Here is a 14,002-nt window from a genome sequence, read left to right on the forward strand (position 1 = left end):
ATTCATTGTATACGTAAGAAGTCATGATACCAATGCTACCGCAACTTGAATTCTCGACCCTGCAGTTAATATTTGCTCTCTTTGAAGCTAAAAACTCGTATTCAGTGAGCCTGTAATTTTGAAGTCGCGATGTGAAGCATCACACACATGGGTCCATCTCATGAATGAAGATGTTGATCCCATATAACTTCCGGTTGCCGCATTTTCTCCATCCTCTATTGCGGAAGTGACGTGTATATTCCAAGTAACATTTGACGGTATGTGGGAGGCGATCAATGTAAAATTCCCGCGCTGCTTCTGTTGTAGAAGGAACTCGCACGCCATCTCTTGGATGAATTCCTAATTTGGAGGAGTGAGCGGCTTGGGCCAGTCCATTGACTCTAGGGATGGTCGCCAGTAACGTTTCGCTCGAAGATTCATTTTTAACAGCGGAGCAGTCGCGGCGGTGGAAACATGGAGTACGAAGAAAGGAAATTTCGGCGGTGAACACGTGGGTGGTGATGTGAGGAAACTGTGGTGTAGTCCAGGCGCTGCAACGTCTGGTGGACACGTGTGTGCGTGGTTAACTCTCCACCTCGCTTCCATCGCATTTTCTTGGAGAAATGTACCGTTACTTCGTAATGCTCCTTTTTGCCTCAAACCGTAGCACAAAGACCGTCCGTAAGTACGTGGTGACGCGGAGTGCGTAATTCGTGTTTTCAAGCTAAACATAGTACGGACGGGGCACAGCGGCCTTGTGCGCCGCGACACGCTCGCTCATTCAGCAGATGTTTTCTTTCAGATAGCCTCGTGTATGTGCCGCCATATTTTTCTAGTGTTCTCGGGATTAAAATGTGCTGTTGGCGGGCTTTCGTGACACGGTGATACGGAGGGAGGCGTGATGGCTGTGCATGTGCTGCGGTGTCCGTTGCAACAGGTAAATTAGTGAATAAAAAATACGAGTTACGTTAGTTCGGTAGAGAATAACTGTTTACAACATTCCTGGAATATCTTCACATCCTTCAGTGGGCTATCCGCCCTGTTCAGCTTCTGTAGTTGGTAGCCCTGAGAGCCTTTGGGTTCGCACGAGGCGTGATGAGAAAGGAATTTCCGACTATGGTTTTGATCTTGTGTACGGTGAGTTTGTTCAGTGATGTACGTTATCCCATGGATTAAATTTCAAGGATCTGTCCTTGATAATGTGTAAGGCTTGGCAATGGAGTGGTGGACTTTTTCGTGACTTCCTGAGCATAATGCTTCGAGATAGAGTATGTATTCTTACAAAGGTGCTGATGTTGAACTTCGCAAGTATTTCATTTTATTTCTAGGTGATTGATTATATGAGATTATTTAGACCTTTTGATTTTGGGGCAGGAGGATGTTCATTCTTTAGTGCGTGTGTGTCTGTTTCGTTAGAGTTATAACAAAATTATTTATATATTTTGTAGTTTTCTGTAACTATAAGGCAATAGGCCTTCTGTTTATAGCCAAAGTATAAAAACTTACATAGCAAACAACTGAGTGTCAGCTCGTGATATTAAAAATGTTATGCATGTTCCTTAAGCATAGGTAGCGTATAAGACTAAGAGCAGAGTGTAAAAGTGTAACGAGGAAAACGACCAAAATTAAGAACTATTAATGTTCGATTTACGAGTAGTTACATGAAATAGTTTAATTTTGTATTCTTGTATTCACTTGACTGATGCCTTGTGGTTGGCCTCGTTCGAAGCAGTGAAAGAATTGACATTATTATTATTATTATTATTATTATTATTATTATTATTATTATTTACTAAAAAGTTACCTACTAAAAAGAGGGCAGTGTCCTCGAAAATCATAGGTGGTGACTGAATTTCACACCTATTTCAGGTGATTTTTTTATTATTGTTTCACTATATTTCAAATATGGAAATTTGAGGCAATAATCAAGTTATACAGTAATGCAAGGCATTTTTAACTGGTTGAAATTGTATTCGATTTTAAATACATGCCTATAGTATTCTGGGCAGATACCTACGAGTCTGGGAATGTAACTGATTTTTAACTGAAATCCAATATCTACTAATAAATTACCCGGTATTGAAATCTGTGGTTACACTTTTCTTATTTTAAAATATGTTTCGGGTATTAAATACAAGTGGTTTTGACTTTAAATTTGAGAGTTGAGAGGTTAGTTTTAAATATCAATTAAATATAACTGCAGATTTTATACTAAATTGTTCAGATGTGTGTTTTTAAGTGCGTTCATTGAGTTAAATTGTTGAATTGTGGATAGATATTTTTATTGTATCGTAATCGAAATAAATTCCACCAATTGGCTTATGCAGATTTTAGTTATCAAATTAGAAGTACATAGTAACTTTATTGCATTTTTTCGTTCACCACGTGGTGAGTTGCTACATTTGTGGGTATTTCACGTGATGTATAGTTGAAAGGGGTTGTGCGTTGTTGGGCTGGTCAAGGCGCGTACACGTGTGACTCACGTCGCAGTACAGTTACTGCCGCCCACTCCTAGCGTCCGTCCGGATGCCGTTTGTCAGAAATATTGCTTCCTGGAAGAAGTTTAGTGCGTTGCGTTTGCTTCGTTCTTATTCTTAAAGACAGAACTTTCATGCTCATATTGCCCAGTTTTAACAATAATTGAAGTCTTGCTAAAATTCATGTATGTTTTTCATGTTTACGTGTTGCTACGATGAACACTTTATCAGGCGTTTATAGTTTCGATATTTTGCTGCGTTCTGTCGTAATACGCAACTACAGTTCTGCCAGTGCGATATTTGTAGTCTGTGGACTATTGTAGGCGTCTACACGGAACCATAATACCCGATGTAAGTTACCAAGGTTATTGCTTATTGACTACTAGAGAGCGGCGTGGCCACACCACTGCCAGGTTAATTACTTTTCGTTTAACACTTTAAAACTGTCTTTATTTTCAACAGTTACACAAAATCCCCCGTCAGATTATTTGTTAGAATCTCTTCATCATTTGGTGATACAAGTCTATCATTTGGTTATTGTTGTTGGGATACCATTAGGGAGATGGCATACGAATAATTTCTATTGAACATGTATCATAAGATTATTGAATAAACTCCAGAACATGGATTGCACCCTTTCCCTCTTACTTCAAAATTCCAACCTTGTGCACACAAAATAAATTATTGGCACTGAAAAGTGTCTTTTCGTAAATATAATGATGCACATTCGACAAACGCAGACAAATCTGCTCTTTTTAATATTTTAAGACATAATTTGGTAGGTGCAATCCATGTTCTAAAAAACTCCAGAACATGGATTGCACCCTTTCCCTCTTACTTCAAAATTCCAACCTTGTGCACACAAAATAAATTATTGGCACTGAAAAGTGCCTTTTCGTAAATATAATGATGCGCATTCGACAAACGCAGACAAATCTGCTCTTTTTAGTATTTTAAGACATAATTTGGTAGGTGCAATCCATGTTCTACAATTTTCCCCCCAATTTTACTAAGAAGCTTTGAACATCATGTAGAGGTCTGCTTTATGTTAACGAACCCATCAAAATCTCAATTTTGCAAATTTTTCAGTTAGCAAGTTTTGCAAAACCGGGCCTCAATTGTGTTCTGCATCTTCTGAACATAGTGTGCTCAAAGAAATTGTTACAGTAAAATAATTGTAAGAATTTCTGCGGCCACGTATTTCTAATTCACCGATCGTTTTTATTCCTTCTGACACAAACTCAAGTCGAAGGATTGTCATTGTCACTGTTAAAAATAGGAAATTCACATTTTGGACTCTTTTCATATTCGTAATGTAGAAAATGTAATAGAAAGGCTGTTGAATGTTTGACGAATTACATTGCTGAACTTGCTTGAATTTATATTAGTCATCTGTCTTATTATAGTCTTTTAACATTCTCCAAGTTAAATAGGCATATGACTTTCTGGCTAGTTGCATAGCCTATAGGTATAAAGTTTTTTTTATTTAATTCCCGGTATTATTTTCTATACAATCCTCCAGAATTCTGACGCTGTCATAGTACTAAAATGAAATTTTTAATGCAACATCCATTGCCATAACTTCATTTACGACATATTTTCTCACCATTTTCTTTTTGCACAATTAGCAGCCTCTCTAGAATGGTGTGTACAGCAGTTCTGGAATTTATTACATTTTGTGTGAAGTATTCCTTCAACTAATGAATTTGTCATGGTCTGCTCAGATACCCTCTTTTGTGTCGGATATCCCCGCAAGTAATAGTTGCAGGGTTAATGGTTAATATCTGGTTATCATGCAGATTGTTACAAAAATTGTATACTTGTACATACGGCTACAAAAAATGCATGGAAAAAAATTCTTTTGCCTGCGTAAAAATTTGGGAAGGCGCACTATCTTAGATGAATGTGGTGTATTTTCGGTGTTGTGGTCTGGTAAAGCTGATATGACATCAGGAAGCATATTTAAATAATATAACGTGTAACTGTTCTTGTTGTAAACCCATTTTCAATAATAAAAAAAAGTCCTAAGCTAATTGTGAAACTAGTTGTGCAGTCACACCAGAATAAACGTTTAAATTCTGAATGAAGTCTTTGTTAACTGAATGTGGATTATAAACCAAATCCTTTACACAACCTTTCAGCTGGACGTGCTCGTCGTTAGAGCAAAATTATCTCATTCGGCTTGGCCTTTCTTTTTTCGCAGCTAGCACATAATTCGCATTTTATAGGGATATAGTTTGTTTCCTCTTTCTCATTGTTCTACTGCTCACCTCCAGAGTATCTGTAACAGATAGTTACGGAAATAACCGAATTTTACTCTTACCAAACAACGGGTACAAAACCATTGAAAGGTTTCTGGAAAACTGCGTCCACATTTAATAACATTGGCTAAGTCCGATATGAGTTAAAAATATGTTAACGAAACATCCTTTCATTTAACTTAATCATATCAACAATTAGAATTATCGTTTTCGAAGAACACTATACACATGAATTCGTAATATGCAGACACTATAATGAAATTAGAAGAGCAGACATGAGACATTTTTAAAGAGTCTAAGGGTTTCCATGGTAATATCACAGTCTACTATATACAGTCACGAAGCTTGAGTTGTGAGGGTGCTAGAAACAATAGACTGTGCTGGTACTATTTCGCATTGTCTGTAATGAGGCGATATTAGCGATCCTAGTGGTCAGCAACTATCTATGGATGCATATTTACTACATATTGAGCTTCGTGACTGTATACCACTAGACTGTGGTAATATCTCTTTCCCTCTCTTTGTGGCCAATAAGACACTGCCACTCCCCTCTTCTTGACCACAAAGAGGCGGGAAGGGATGTTGCCATGGAAACCCTTTGCGCTTACAAATGTCCAGGTCGGTTGTTTTACTTCCACTGTAGTTATTCGTCCAATGCAGAATGGACATCTTACCTTTGACATGATTTACGTGTATTTGGCGAACGCTGTGAAGTGAAGTATGGTGCTGTTAGGAAGTTCATAAGGGAAATGGAGAGATGATTGCAGGGTTTTTTTCCTTCCACACGAAGTTTGTGGTATGTTATTCTGGTTTTAGCATAATATAAGATTTTATAGAGAGGCCAAAACCGCTAGTCATGTTCTGTTCATTGTGGGTCAATTTGCGGCGTTAATGAATGACAGGAGAGTCTTCTCATACAAACGTCGAATTTCGTCTTGTGAACAAAGAAAACTCAAGTTCCGGCGAGAGGTATAATCATGTGAATGGAGCAAACTCTAATGTATAATGTAATGAATGTTACGCGCGGTCAACATCAACAGGACATTCCTTGTTAAGCGCCTAATGCGGTATCCGCTGGTTCACCCAGGCAGAAAAGCATCGTTCACAGCGAAGCTGTGTGAAATTATGAACACATCCTACAGAGCCGACACATGGAATTTTTCAGACTTGTGATATTTGCGAGATGAGCGTGATTCCCTGCTTTTATAGCAGGCCACGGAACTTTTTGGCTTTGTCTAAATTTAATCTCCTGCCCTATCATAAACTAGAAAAAAACATTTATTGCGTCTGCCACCAAATACAAAGTTAAGCCCAAAAGATCGGAAAATTTTGAAATGTTTAAAATGGTAACCCTGGGTAATAGCAACGAATAACAAATGAAATATTGTTTACAATACTGTATCTTGCCATTTTGTTATTGCTATCATAGGGAAATTAGAATGGTGATCAATGTGCGTTTGCAATCAAAGCATATTACAAGAACAGTGAGTGAGTGTGGAGGCCGAGCGTAGACAATTTCGAAGTCACTCCAATTTTGGACGGCATGGTCGTGTTCCAGCAACACATGCAATTAACACTGTTATCATCTGGGGTCATGAGCCCTTACTTTTTTGAGGATGATGGGTGTGCGATCACTGTCAGTTCTGTTCGGTACGTTGCCAATCCCCTGATTTCAGTAAGACGGTGCAACATCACACAGCACGAATATCGATGACAGCTGTACGACAGTTTGGAAACCGTGTGATTTCCAAGAATATTACATTTCATGGCCACCAAGGTCCCCAGATCTAACAGCGTGCGATTTCTTGTAAGATCAACTTAAGTCTTAAGAGCAAGGTATATCGTAGTCGACCTGCTACGACAGAACTGAAAGCGAAGACCCGAGAAGAAATAGGGCGAAATTACTATTGAAATGTTACGTCGAGTAATGTAAAATGTTCGTAAGAGACTACAGGAAGGTCTGGCAGAGACGGTGGTCACCTGTTGGATGTCATCTTCAGAACATAATTATCGGGATTAAATGCATCAATGCATACTTTACTATTAATAGGCATGAATAAATATATTTAAAGTGTTTATTGTCTCCTTTAGATCTCCATTTCAAATTTTCCCGATCTTTTGGGCCACCTTGTATATCTTCTTACTTAGATGAAAAAGCCTGATTAAAAAGTCGTGAAGAGTAGGTACTCTAAATACAAAAACAGTTCTCAGTACGAACTACAGGACACGAAGAGAACATTTTGCGTGTTGTTAAGAGTATATGTGCTTACACAGCTCCCCGGAATGTTCGCTAGATCTAGAGTCTAGATCTAGTTAGACTCGATATTCTAGAGAAGTCCTTTTCTTGCACCTGAATTTGTACAGAGCCGTCAATTTTACGTTAATCTCGAACAGCTTTGACATACCACAATTCCTTTTTGATTTCTGCGTCGGCCAAGAAGTTCGCTAACCATATACAAGAAAGTATGTGCGGGCGCCTCTTGCGCATGCGTGTGGGTTGCTCGATTGCACTCGCCTGGAAGCGGCAGCATTCCATCCTGCATACTTTTAATTCCATTGACTAACGGGTGGAGAAAGTCGCGGCAGGCCCTCGCTCGTTCTTAAAATTGCACTTGTTGTGGAGATGTGTTTAATGTTTGAGATGTGCAGCTCACCGCCCTTCTGGTTAGGGTTTTGGGACCATCCCTTATCAAGTAAACTGAGGTTATGTTTTGGACGACGACTTTAGTGACACCTTGATTCTAAGAATCGATCGCGCATCATCCGCGGTTGAATACGGCCGGAGCGTCGTCTTGCCCTGCGACTCGCCATGCGGTTCATTGAACTCGCACAGCATAAAATAGTAGGAATGCCGCTGCGGCTGGATCCAGTGACAGTGTCGGAATGTCGTCGCTGCCATAGCGCGCTCGATCAGTGCGTGGTCAGGAGGGGATCGCTGCTTATCTTCTCTGCTTTACTCACTCTATGCTACATCTTTTCGTCATCATCCGTTTTCTTTCCTCTTTTATCTCGTTTTCTTTTCCCCCCACCTCCTTTTCATCTTTCACCATTCTTCCCCTTTGCTTCTTTCGCTCTCGCGTTCCTCCACCTGTTTCTTCTTCCTCGACCTGGGTTTCTTCCCTTTCGCCCGTCCTCAACCTGTGTTTCTCTTCTATCGACCTTCCTTCCCTTCGGTTTCTTCCCCCTCGCCTTCACCTGGGTTTCTTTCTATTCGCTCTTCCTCCATCTGGGTTTCTTTCTTCCTCCCGTCCTCAACCTGTGCTTCTCCCCTATCGACCTTCCTCCCTCTCGCCTCCACCTGGGTTTCTTTCTTCTCGCCCTTCCTCCACCTGGGTTTCTTTCTTCTCGCCCTTCCTCAATCTGGGTTTCTTCTCTCTCGCCTGTCCTCAACCTGTGTTTCTCCCCTATCGACCTTCCTCCCCCTCGGTTTCTTTTTTCTCGCCCTTCCTCCACCTGGGTTTCTTTCTTCTCGCCCTTCCTCAATCTGGGTTTCTTCTCTCTCTCCCTCCCTCCCTCCCTCCCTCCCTTCCTCCACCTGGGTTTTTTCTCGCCCTTCCTCCACCTGGGTTTCTTCTCGCCCTTCCTCCCCCTCGGTTTCTTCCCTCTCGCCCTTCCTCCACCTGAGTTTATTTCTTCTCGCCCTTCCTCCCCCTCGGTTTCTTCCCTATCTCCCTTCCTCCACCTGGGTTTCTTTCTTCTCGCCCTTCCTCCCCCTCGGTTTCTTCCATCTCGCCCTTCCTCCACCTGGGTTTCTTTCTTCTCGCCCTTCCTCCCCTTCGGTTTCTTCCCTCTCGCCCTTCCTCCACCTAAGGTTCTTCTCGCCCGTCCTCAACCTGTGTTTCTATCCTATCGACCTTCTTCCCCCTCGGTTTCTTCCCTCTCGCCTTCACCTGTGTTTCTTTCTTCTCGCCCTTCCTCCACCTGGGTTTCTTTCTTCTCGCCCTTCCACCTGGGTTTCTTTCTTCTCGCCCTTCCTCAATCTGGGTTTCTTCTCTTTCGCCCGTCCTCAACCTGTGTTTCTCCCCTATCGACCTTCCTCCCCGTCGGTTTCTTCCACCTGGGTTTCTTTCTTCTCGCCCTTCCTCAATCTGGATTTCTTCTCTCTAGCCCTTCCTCCACCTGGGTTTCTTTCTTCTCGCCCTTCCTCCCCCTCGGTTTCTTCCCTCTCGCCCTTCCTCCACCTGAGTTTCTTTCTTCTCGCCCGTCCTCAACCTGTGTTTCTCCCCCATCGACCTTCCTCCCCCTCGGTTTCTTCCCTCTCGCCTTCACCTGGGTTTCTTTCTTCTCGCCCTGCCTCCATTTGGGTTTCTTCCCTCTCGTCCTCCCTCCACCTGGGTTTCTTCCCTCTCGCCCTTACTCCACTGAGATTCTTTTTTCTTGTCCGTTGGGTTTCTTCCTTCACGCCTTTCATCCATCTAGGTTTCTTCCTTCGCGCCTTTCTCTACCTGGGTTTTTCTTCTCGTCCTTTGTCAACCTGGGGGTCTTTCTTCTCACCCTTCCTCCACTTAGGTTTCTTCCCTATCTCACTTGTTTCAGTATCATTCGGATGTCATTCCTAATGGCAGCCACATTGTCATTATTTACCTTTTCCCACTAAAATCTTGCATTTCATTTTAATTGTTTTAGGGACCATCGCCCTCTTGTGTGAGGCTATTTGTGACAGTACCTGTTTGCTGATACGTTTTAATGCCGAGAAGTGAACTAATGCATCATTAGCTGATTTCTATTTGATGTCCATTTCCAGTTTTTGCGCACGCACACACACACACACACACACGCGCGCGCGCACAAAAGTTCAGTTACACGAAGGCGTGGCCCGGTAGCATCTTTTAATAGGTGTGATCCTTCAATTAAACAACACACTGCCATCTTCATCCTGCTGACATCTGTTACTGAGACATGAGAATGGAGGAACGGCGGTCGGATCTTGGCATAGATTTTTCCCTTCTCAAATCTCTATTGGTGAACAACGTAATGTACAAAAATTAAATGTTACACGGCACAAACAACGTTACTTGATCTCAAGGAAGCCGCGTTTATATTCTTTTCCTTCTAAATATTCAGCGTCCTCGAACAGGTTTGTGTCCGATATTTGTGTGTTTGAGGGGGGAGGGGGGCTGCACAGTAAGCACGAGTCGTGTGTTGTGGAGTCGGTCTCTTGCACATAAAATACCAAGCCTTTATTCAATGGGCGTATGAAAATTGTATACCTCGTCTGGGCTAGAAGTGTTGCCCTCCTGCTCCGGGGCCAGTTGTTACGGAAGCAAGAATTTTGACGAGGAACTTGTTTACTGACTGGCTGGAGGTGTCTCTTGCTATGTTAACGGCTCGCCAGACCTGACGCGCACCTCACGTCTGTCGGATAAACAAGTCGACACAAAGACTTGTTGTTTGTTACGGATTACGTCACAGTGTTGCCGTCAAACGTGACGTCAGTTAGCAAATTCCCCGTCGCTGACGAATATGATTTCACTGAGACTCGTAATGGAGCGAAATTGCTTCTGTTGAGCTTGCACCATCTTGGTGGAGTGTAGATGTCGTTTCGGAAACACTCATGACGGCGTTGTTTTGCAGTTTTTGCTCGTAGGCCATTTTCTCCTCTTAGCATATGTAGGTAATTTAAGTCCTTTTTTCAAGAACATTATTTCTTAAGTTCATCAACTTTTATTGCGAATTCTGTATTTATTAGAACTCCATAAGTAGGCTTAATCTTAACACGGAATTCGAAAACTTTAATAATTTGCCTTAAGGAGCATGGGCCTTAAGTCTCTTACACTAACTTATTACACATATGAATTATACTGTATTTTCTATTTTAAGTCACACTATTTTCAGTTTATTTTTATGGGTTTTTAAGGCTGCCATTGTATTTCTTAGTTTGTATTTGTGACTGATTTTTAGGTTGTTTTATTTCTGGTTTTCTGTGCTGTGTTTTTTAACTACTTGTTATTTTTTTAATTGGGTTATTTTACGACGCTGTATCAACATATCCGGTTATTTAGCGTCTGAATGAAATGAAGGTGATAATGCCGGTGAAATGAGTCCAGGGTCCAGCACCGAAAGTTACCCAGCATTTACTAGTATTGGTTTGAGGGAAAACTCCGGAAAAAACCTCAACCAGGTAACTTGCCCGACCGGGATTCGAACCCGGGCCACCTGGTTTCGCGGCCAGAAGCGCTGACCGTTACTCCAGAGGTGTGGACAAACCACTTGTTAACCTATCTTTTAATATAACAATACTTTTGATATTGATAGTTCGGATTAAAGTTAGTAAAATTCATAAATGTGTCGACATTTTCCCTTGCGTTCGACAATTTAAATTCCGTTTTATTATTTCACTATTGTTATTCGCCGCCTCTTATTCTTCGCAGGAAACACCTTGTGCCTGGTTCAGACTTTGGTAGCCAACATTTTCTTTACCCAATCATTCGCGAACATCCTCCATGTTTGTACTTACGTAGCTTCAAATGCGTCCTGGAAATCTGAATTTTCTTTTCCTTCAAAACCAAACTGGGTTTATTTATTGTACTTCATTTATTTTTGGTACCTGTATTTCTGCGGATTCTACTTGGCAAATAAGCGGCAAAGATTAGTTTACCTTCTTAAAATCGGTATAGGTAAGCTACATTTTTGTGGTATTTTCATTCGTGGAATCCGCGTCCTTAGTGGATGGAGACATTTAGGGCCATTGTTATGGTTATAAATACTGGAAATGTAATTTTTATTATCCATCACTCAGTTCTGTAGCACTTTCGAAATATGTCCCTGTGCAGTGATTCCTTGTTTATTATACAGTTATCACTATCTCTTGAGTGAAATGTTTTCGTTACTGACAGACTAACAGAAGTGTCGTTTAATGAATAACCACGTTAGAGAGGGTGTCCTCACAATTCAATCACTTGCTGGATCGCAGATATCCATCACAGTTTTCTTCATTTTTTTTTTACACCTAAGACTCTCATTAAAAATACATGGTCTTGTATCGATTAACTCAGCAATTTGATACGGAGACATTTCAGCAGTCGTTTACCTCCAACCTACGTTCTTCACTGAAATTAAGGTGTAGTATTGTATGAAATTTCACTCTTCGGTTCGGTCCTGTTATAGGGGCTGAAAAAAACACTGCCAAAATACACGTTGAGATTCCTCCAACACTATCTTTCGGAACATGAATGAGTCACAGTAAGTTAAACTACGAGACCCCATTTAGTATGTTACGCTCATATAGATGTACCTCCCTTAGACTGAATACAATTAAATTCGAAAAATTGGGACTTAGAGTCTATGGAAAGATAGGTCTTCATAATGTTAACGAATGATTAAATTAAATTAACTTTTGAAACAAACTAGGAAAGACATCCAAATTACATTTCACAACTAGCCATACGCGTGCGCTTCGCTGCATTTGTTAGAAATAAATATTGACTTGAATCTAAATACAGTTTTGTAATTACGGTCTTACTAATAAAAACTCTATATACAGACGTTTAACTGTCTTATACAATGAGTAGCTCGTTTATAAGTCGTGTGTAAATTCCTTACTAATAATCACTACATACGTCGTGTATAACAGTACAACTGTTACACAGCTACGTCATAGTTTCGTCATTACTTCGTTACGAAAGGTAATAGAATATCTAAGGTTCTCTACTGCATCCGGTAGAGCGCTCTAGTGTGGCATATTAAATATCGATAGTACGACTGGCTCTAATCGATTACCACACTATATTTTGGTCAAAGATTACAAGCTACAGCAATATTATTCTAATAATTCTATGATCTTTGGTTTGTTCTTCTGTGGTTACAAGGTAAAAATCATCATAAAATGACAGTCGATACGAACAGCTGTTAGAGGGGCGGCCATTTTTTCCCTATATACAACGCTTAAACAAGGGGTTTCGTGTATATAACTACTGCAAAGCAATTCCCATTGGATAGTTACAGCCTGTTTATACGTCCATAGCTTATTCATGGTTTATTAGTAACGTTTTCTGTCTCAACTCTGCATAAGTCTCGTATAAAAATATACACGGTTTATTAGTAAGACTGTTAGTGAATAATAGTTTTTTGTATGTTGTAAGTCGTTTGCTCCTGAATCATTTTGAAAGTTGTATTTAAAACTATGACTTTAACTGCCGTGATCGCGCAATACTTTCTGGAGTTCAGTCAATTCTATTTTTAGGATTGATACTATATTAGACCAATAAGACAATATTGGTTTTCGTCTGAAATGGAATGTACTTGTAAGAACTGAAGGCTGTTACTGTCAACTGGAAGATGATCTCAATTTAATGCTAAGCCTGTTTTTGACTTTAAATGATGGCTTAGAATTGACTTTATGTATTCCGTTTGCACCAAATGACGCCACTTGAAATAAGGTGTACCGTCTTGTGTATTATTTAAAAAGTGTGTTAATAACTGATACACTCCGATAAGTAAGTTTTTAATTTGTTTTGGGGCTCTTGAATTTCAGGAGGAACAACTTTTACAACAGCGCAACATAATCTACTTGGCTCATTACTCCCATTTGCTTGCATTGCATTTATTGCATAATTTATTCATTTGATCTATTTTAACAATTCAAATTAACATAGTTAAAATTTGGATTACAAAAAAATGGAATGCTAAGCTAATGTACTATTACTGCATACTAAATCAATACACTCTCGTTGTTCTGAGATGTAAATGAATGTGATAGATAAATATTATTTTTAGAAACCTCTACAGGAAACGAATATACAAAATAACCTACCAAGTTTTCTGTGCATCAGAATCTCTTTTAATCTTACCTGTCCTCAATTCACTCAGGAGTTACCGTAATAACATTATAGCATTATGCCCATCTAGAGAAACTATACTTTCCAATGGTGAAATAATAATTATACAAATCGGTTAATTAGCTTCTGAGATTATTTCATATAACACAGAAACATTCTCTGTACGTTAATATTAATAAATATATTTTATATATTCCCATCATGCAATTATATCCATATAAAATAGTGTTAATATCTTCCGTTGTGCAAGGCCCCTTATAGACTAAATCATTTGTTTTCATTTCATTATAGCCCATTACTATGAGTCGGTTCTGATAAATCGCATTGTCATTTTAAAATTCGTGTATCTCGTTAAATATCAGTCGTATCAAAGTTTTGCATAGAATAAAACTACCGGAAATCGTTTTTAAAGAAACGTTTATGTAATATTTTTCATAAAAATTAATAAAAAACGAGATATTTCGATTTATTTTATTCAGGCACTCTTATAAACCCCGTTTTAAGTAAA

The 14,002-nt window shown here is 39.8% G+C and overlaps 1 protein-coding gene across 6 annotated transcripts in view; it reads left to right on the top strand.

Annotated features, from left to right (window-relative positions):
* LOC138706642 (serine/threonine-protein phosphatase 4 regulatory subunit 1-like) overlaps positions 1-14,002 on the top strand; it is a 439,770-nt gene that overhangs the window by 249,076 nt on the left and 176,692 nt on the right. The window contains exon 1 of one of the 6 annotated variants that reach the window (XM_069836182.1): positions 434-916. The exons of 4 other annotated variants lie outside the window; for them this stretch is intronic. In XM_069836182.1, coding sequence (XP_069692283.1) covers positions 891-916 — 26 coding nt within the window. In that variant the 5' untranslated portion in view covers positions 434-890. Of the gene's footprint in view, positions 1-433; positions 917-1,095; positions 1,117-14,002 lie in introns of those variants that run through there. One more of the 6 variants, XM_069836184.1, reaches the window with a different exon arrangement.

The sequence above is a fragment of the Periplaneta americana genome, chromosome 9, assembly GCF_040183065.1.
Source record: "Periplaneta americana isolate PAMFEO1 chromosome 9, P.americana_PAMFEO1_priV1, whole genome shotgun sequence".
NCBI classification, from domain to species: Eukaryota; Metazoa; Arthropoda; class Insecta; order Blattodea; family Blattidae; genus Periplaneta; species Periplaneta americana.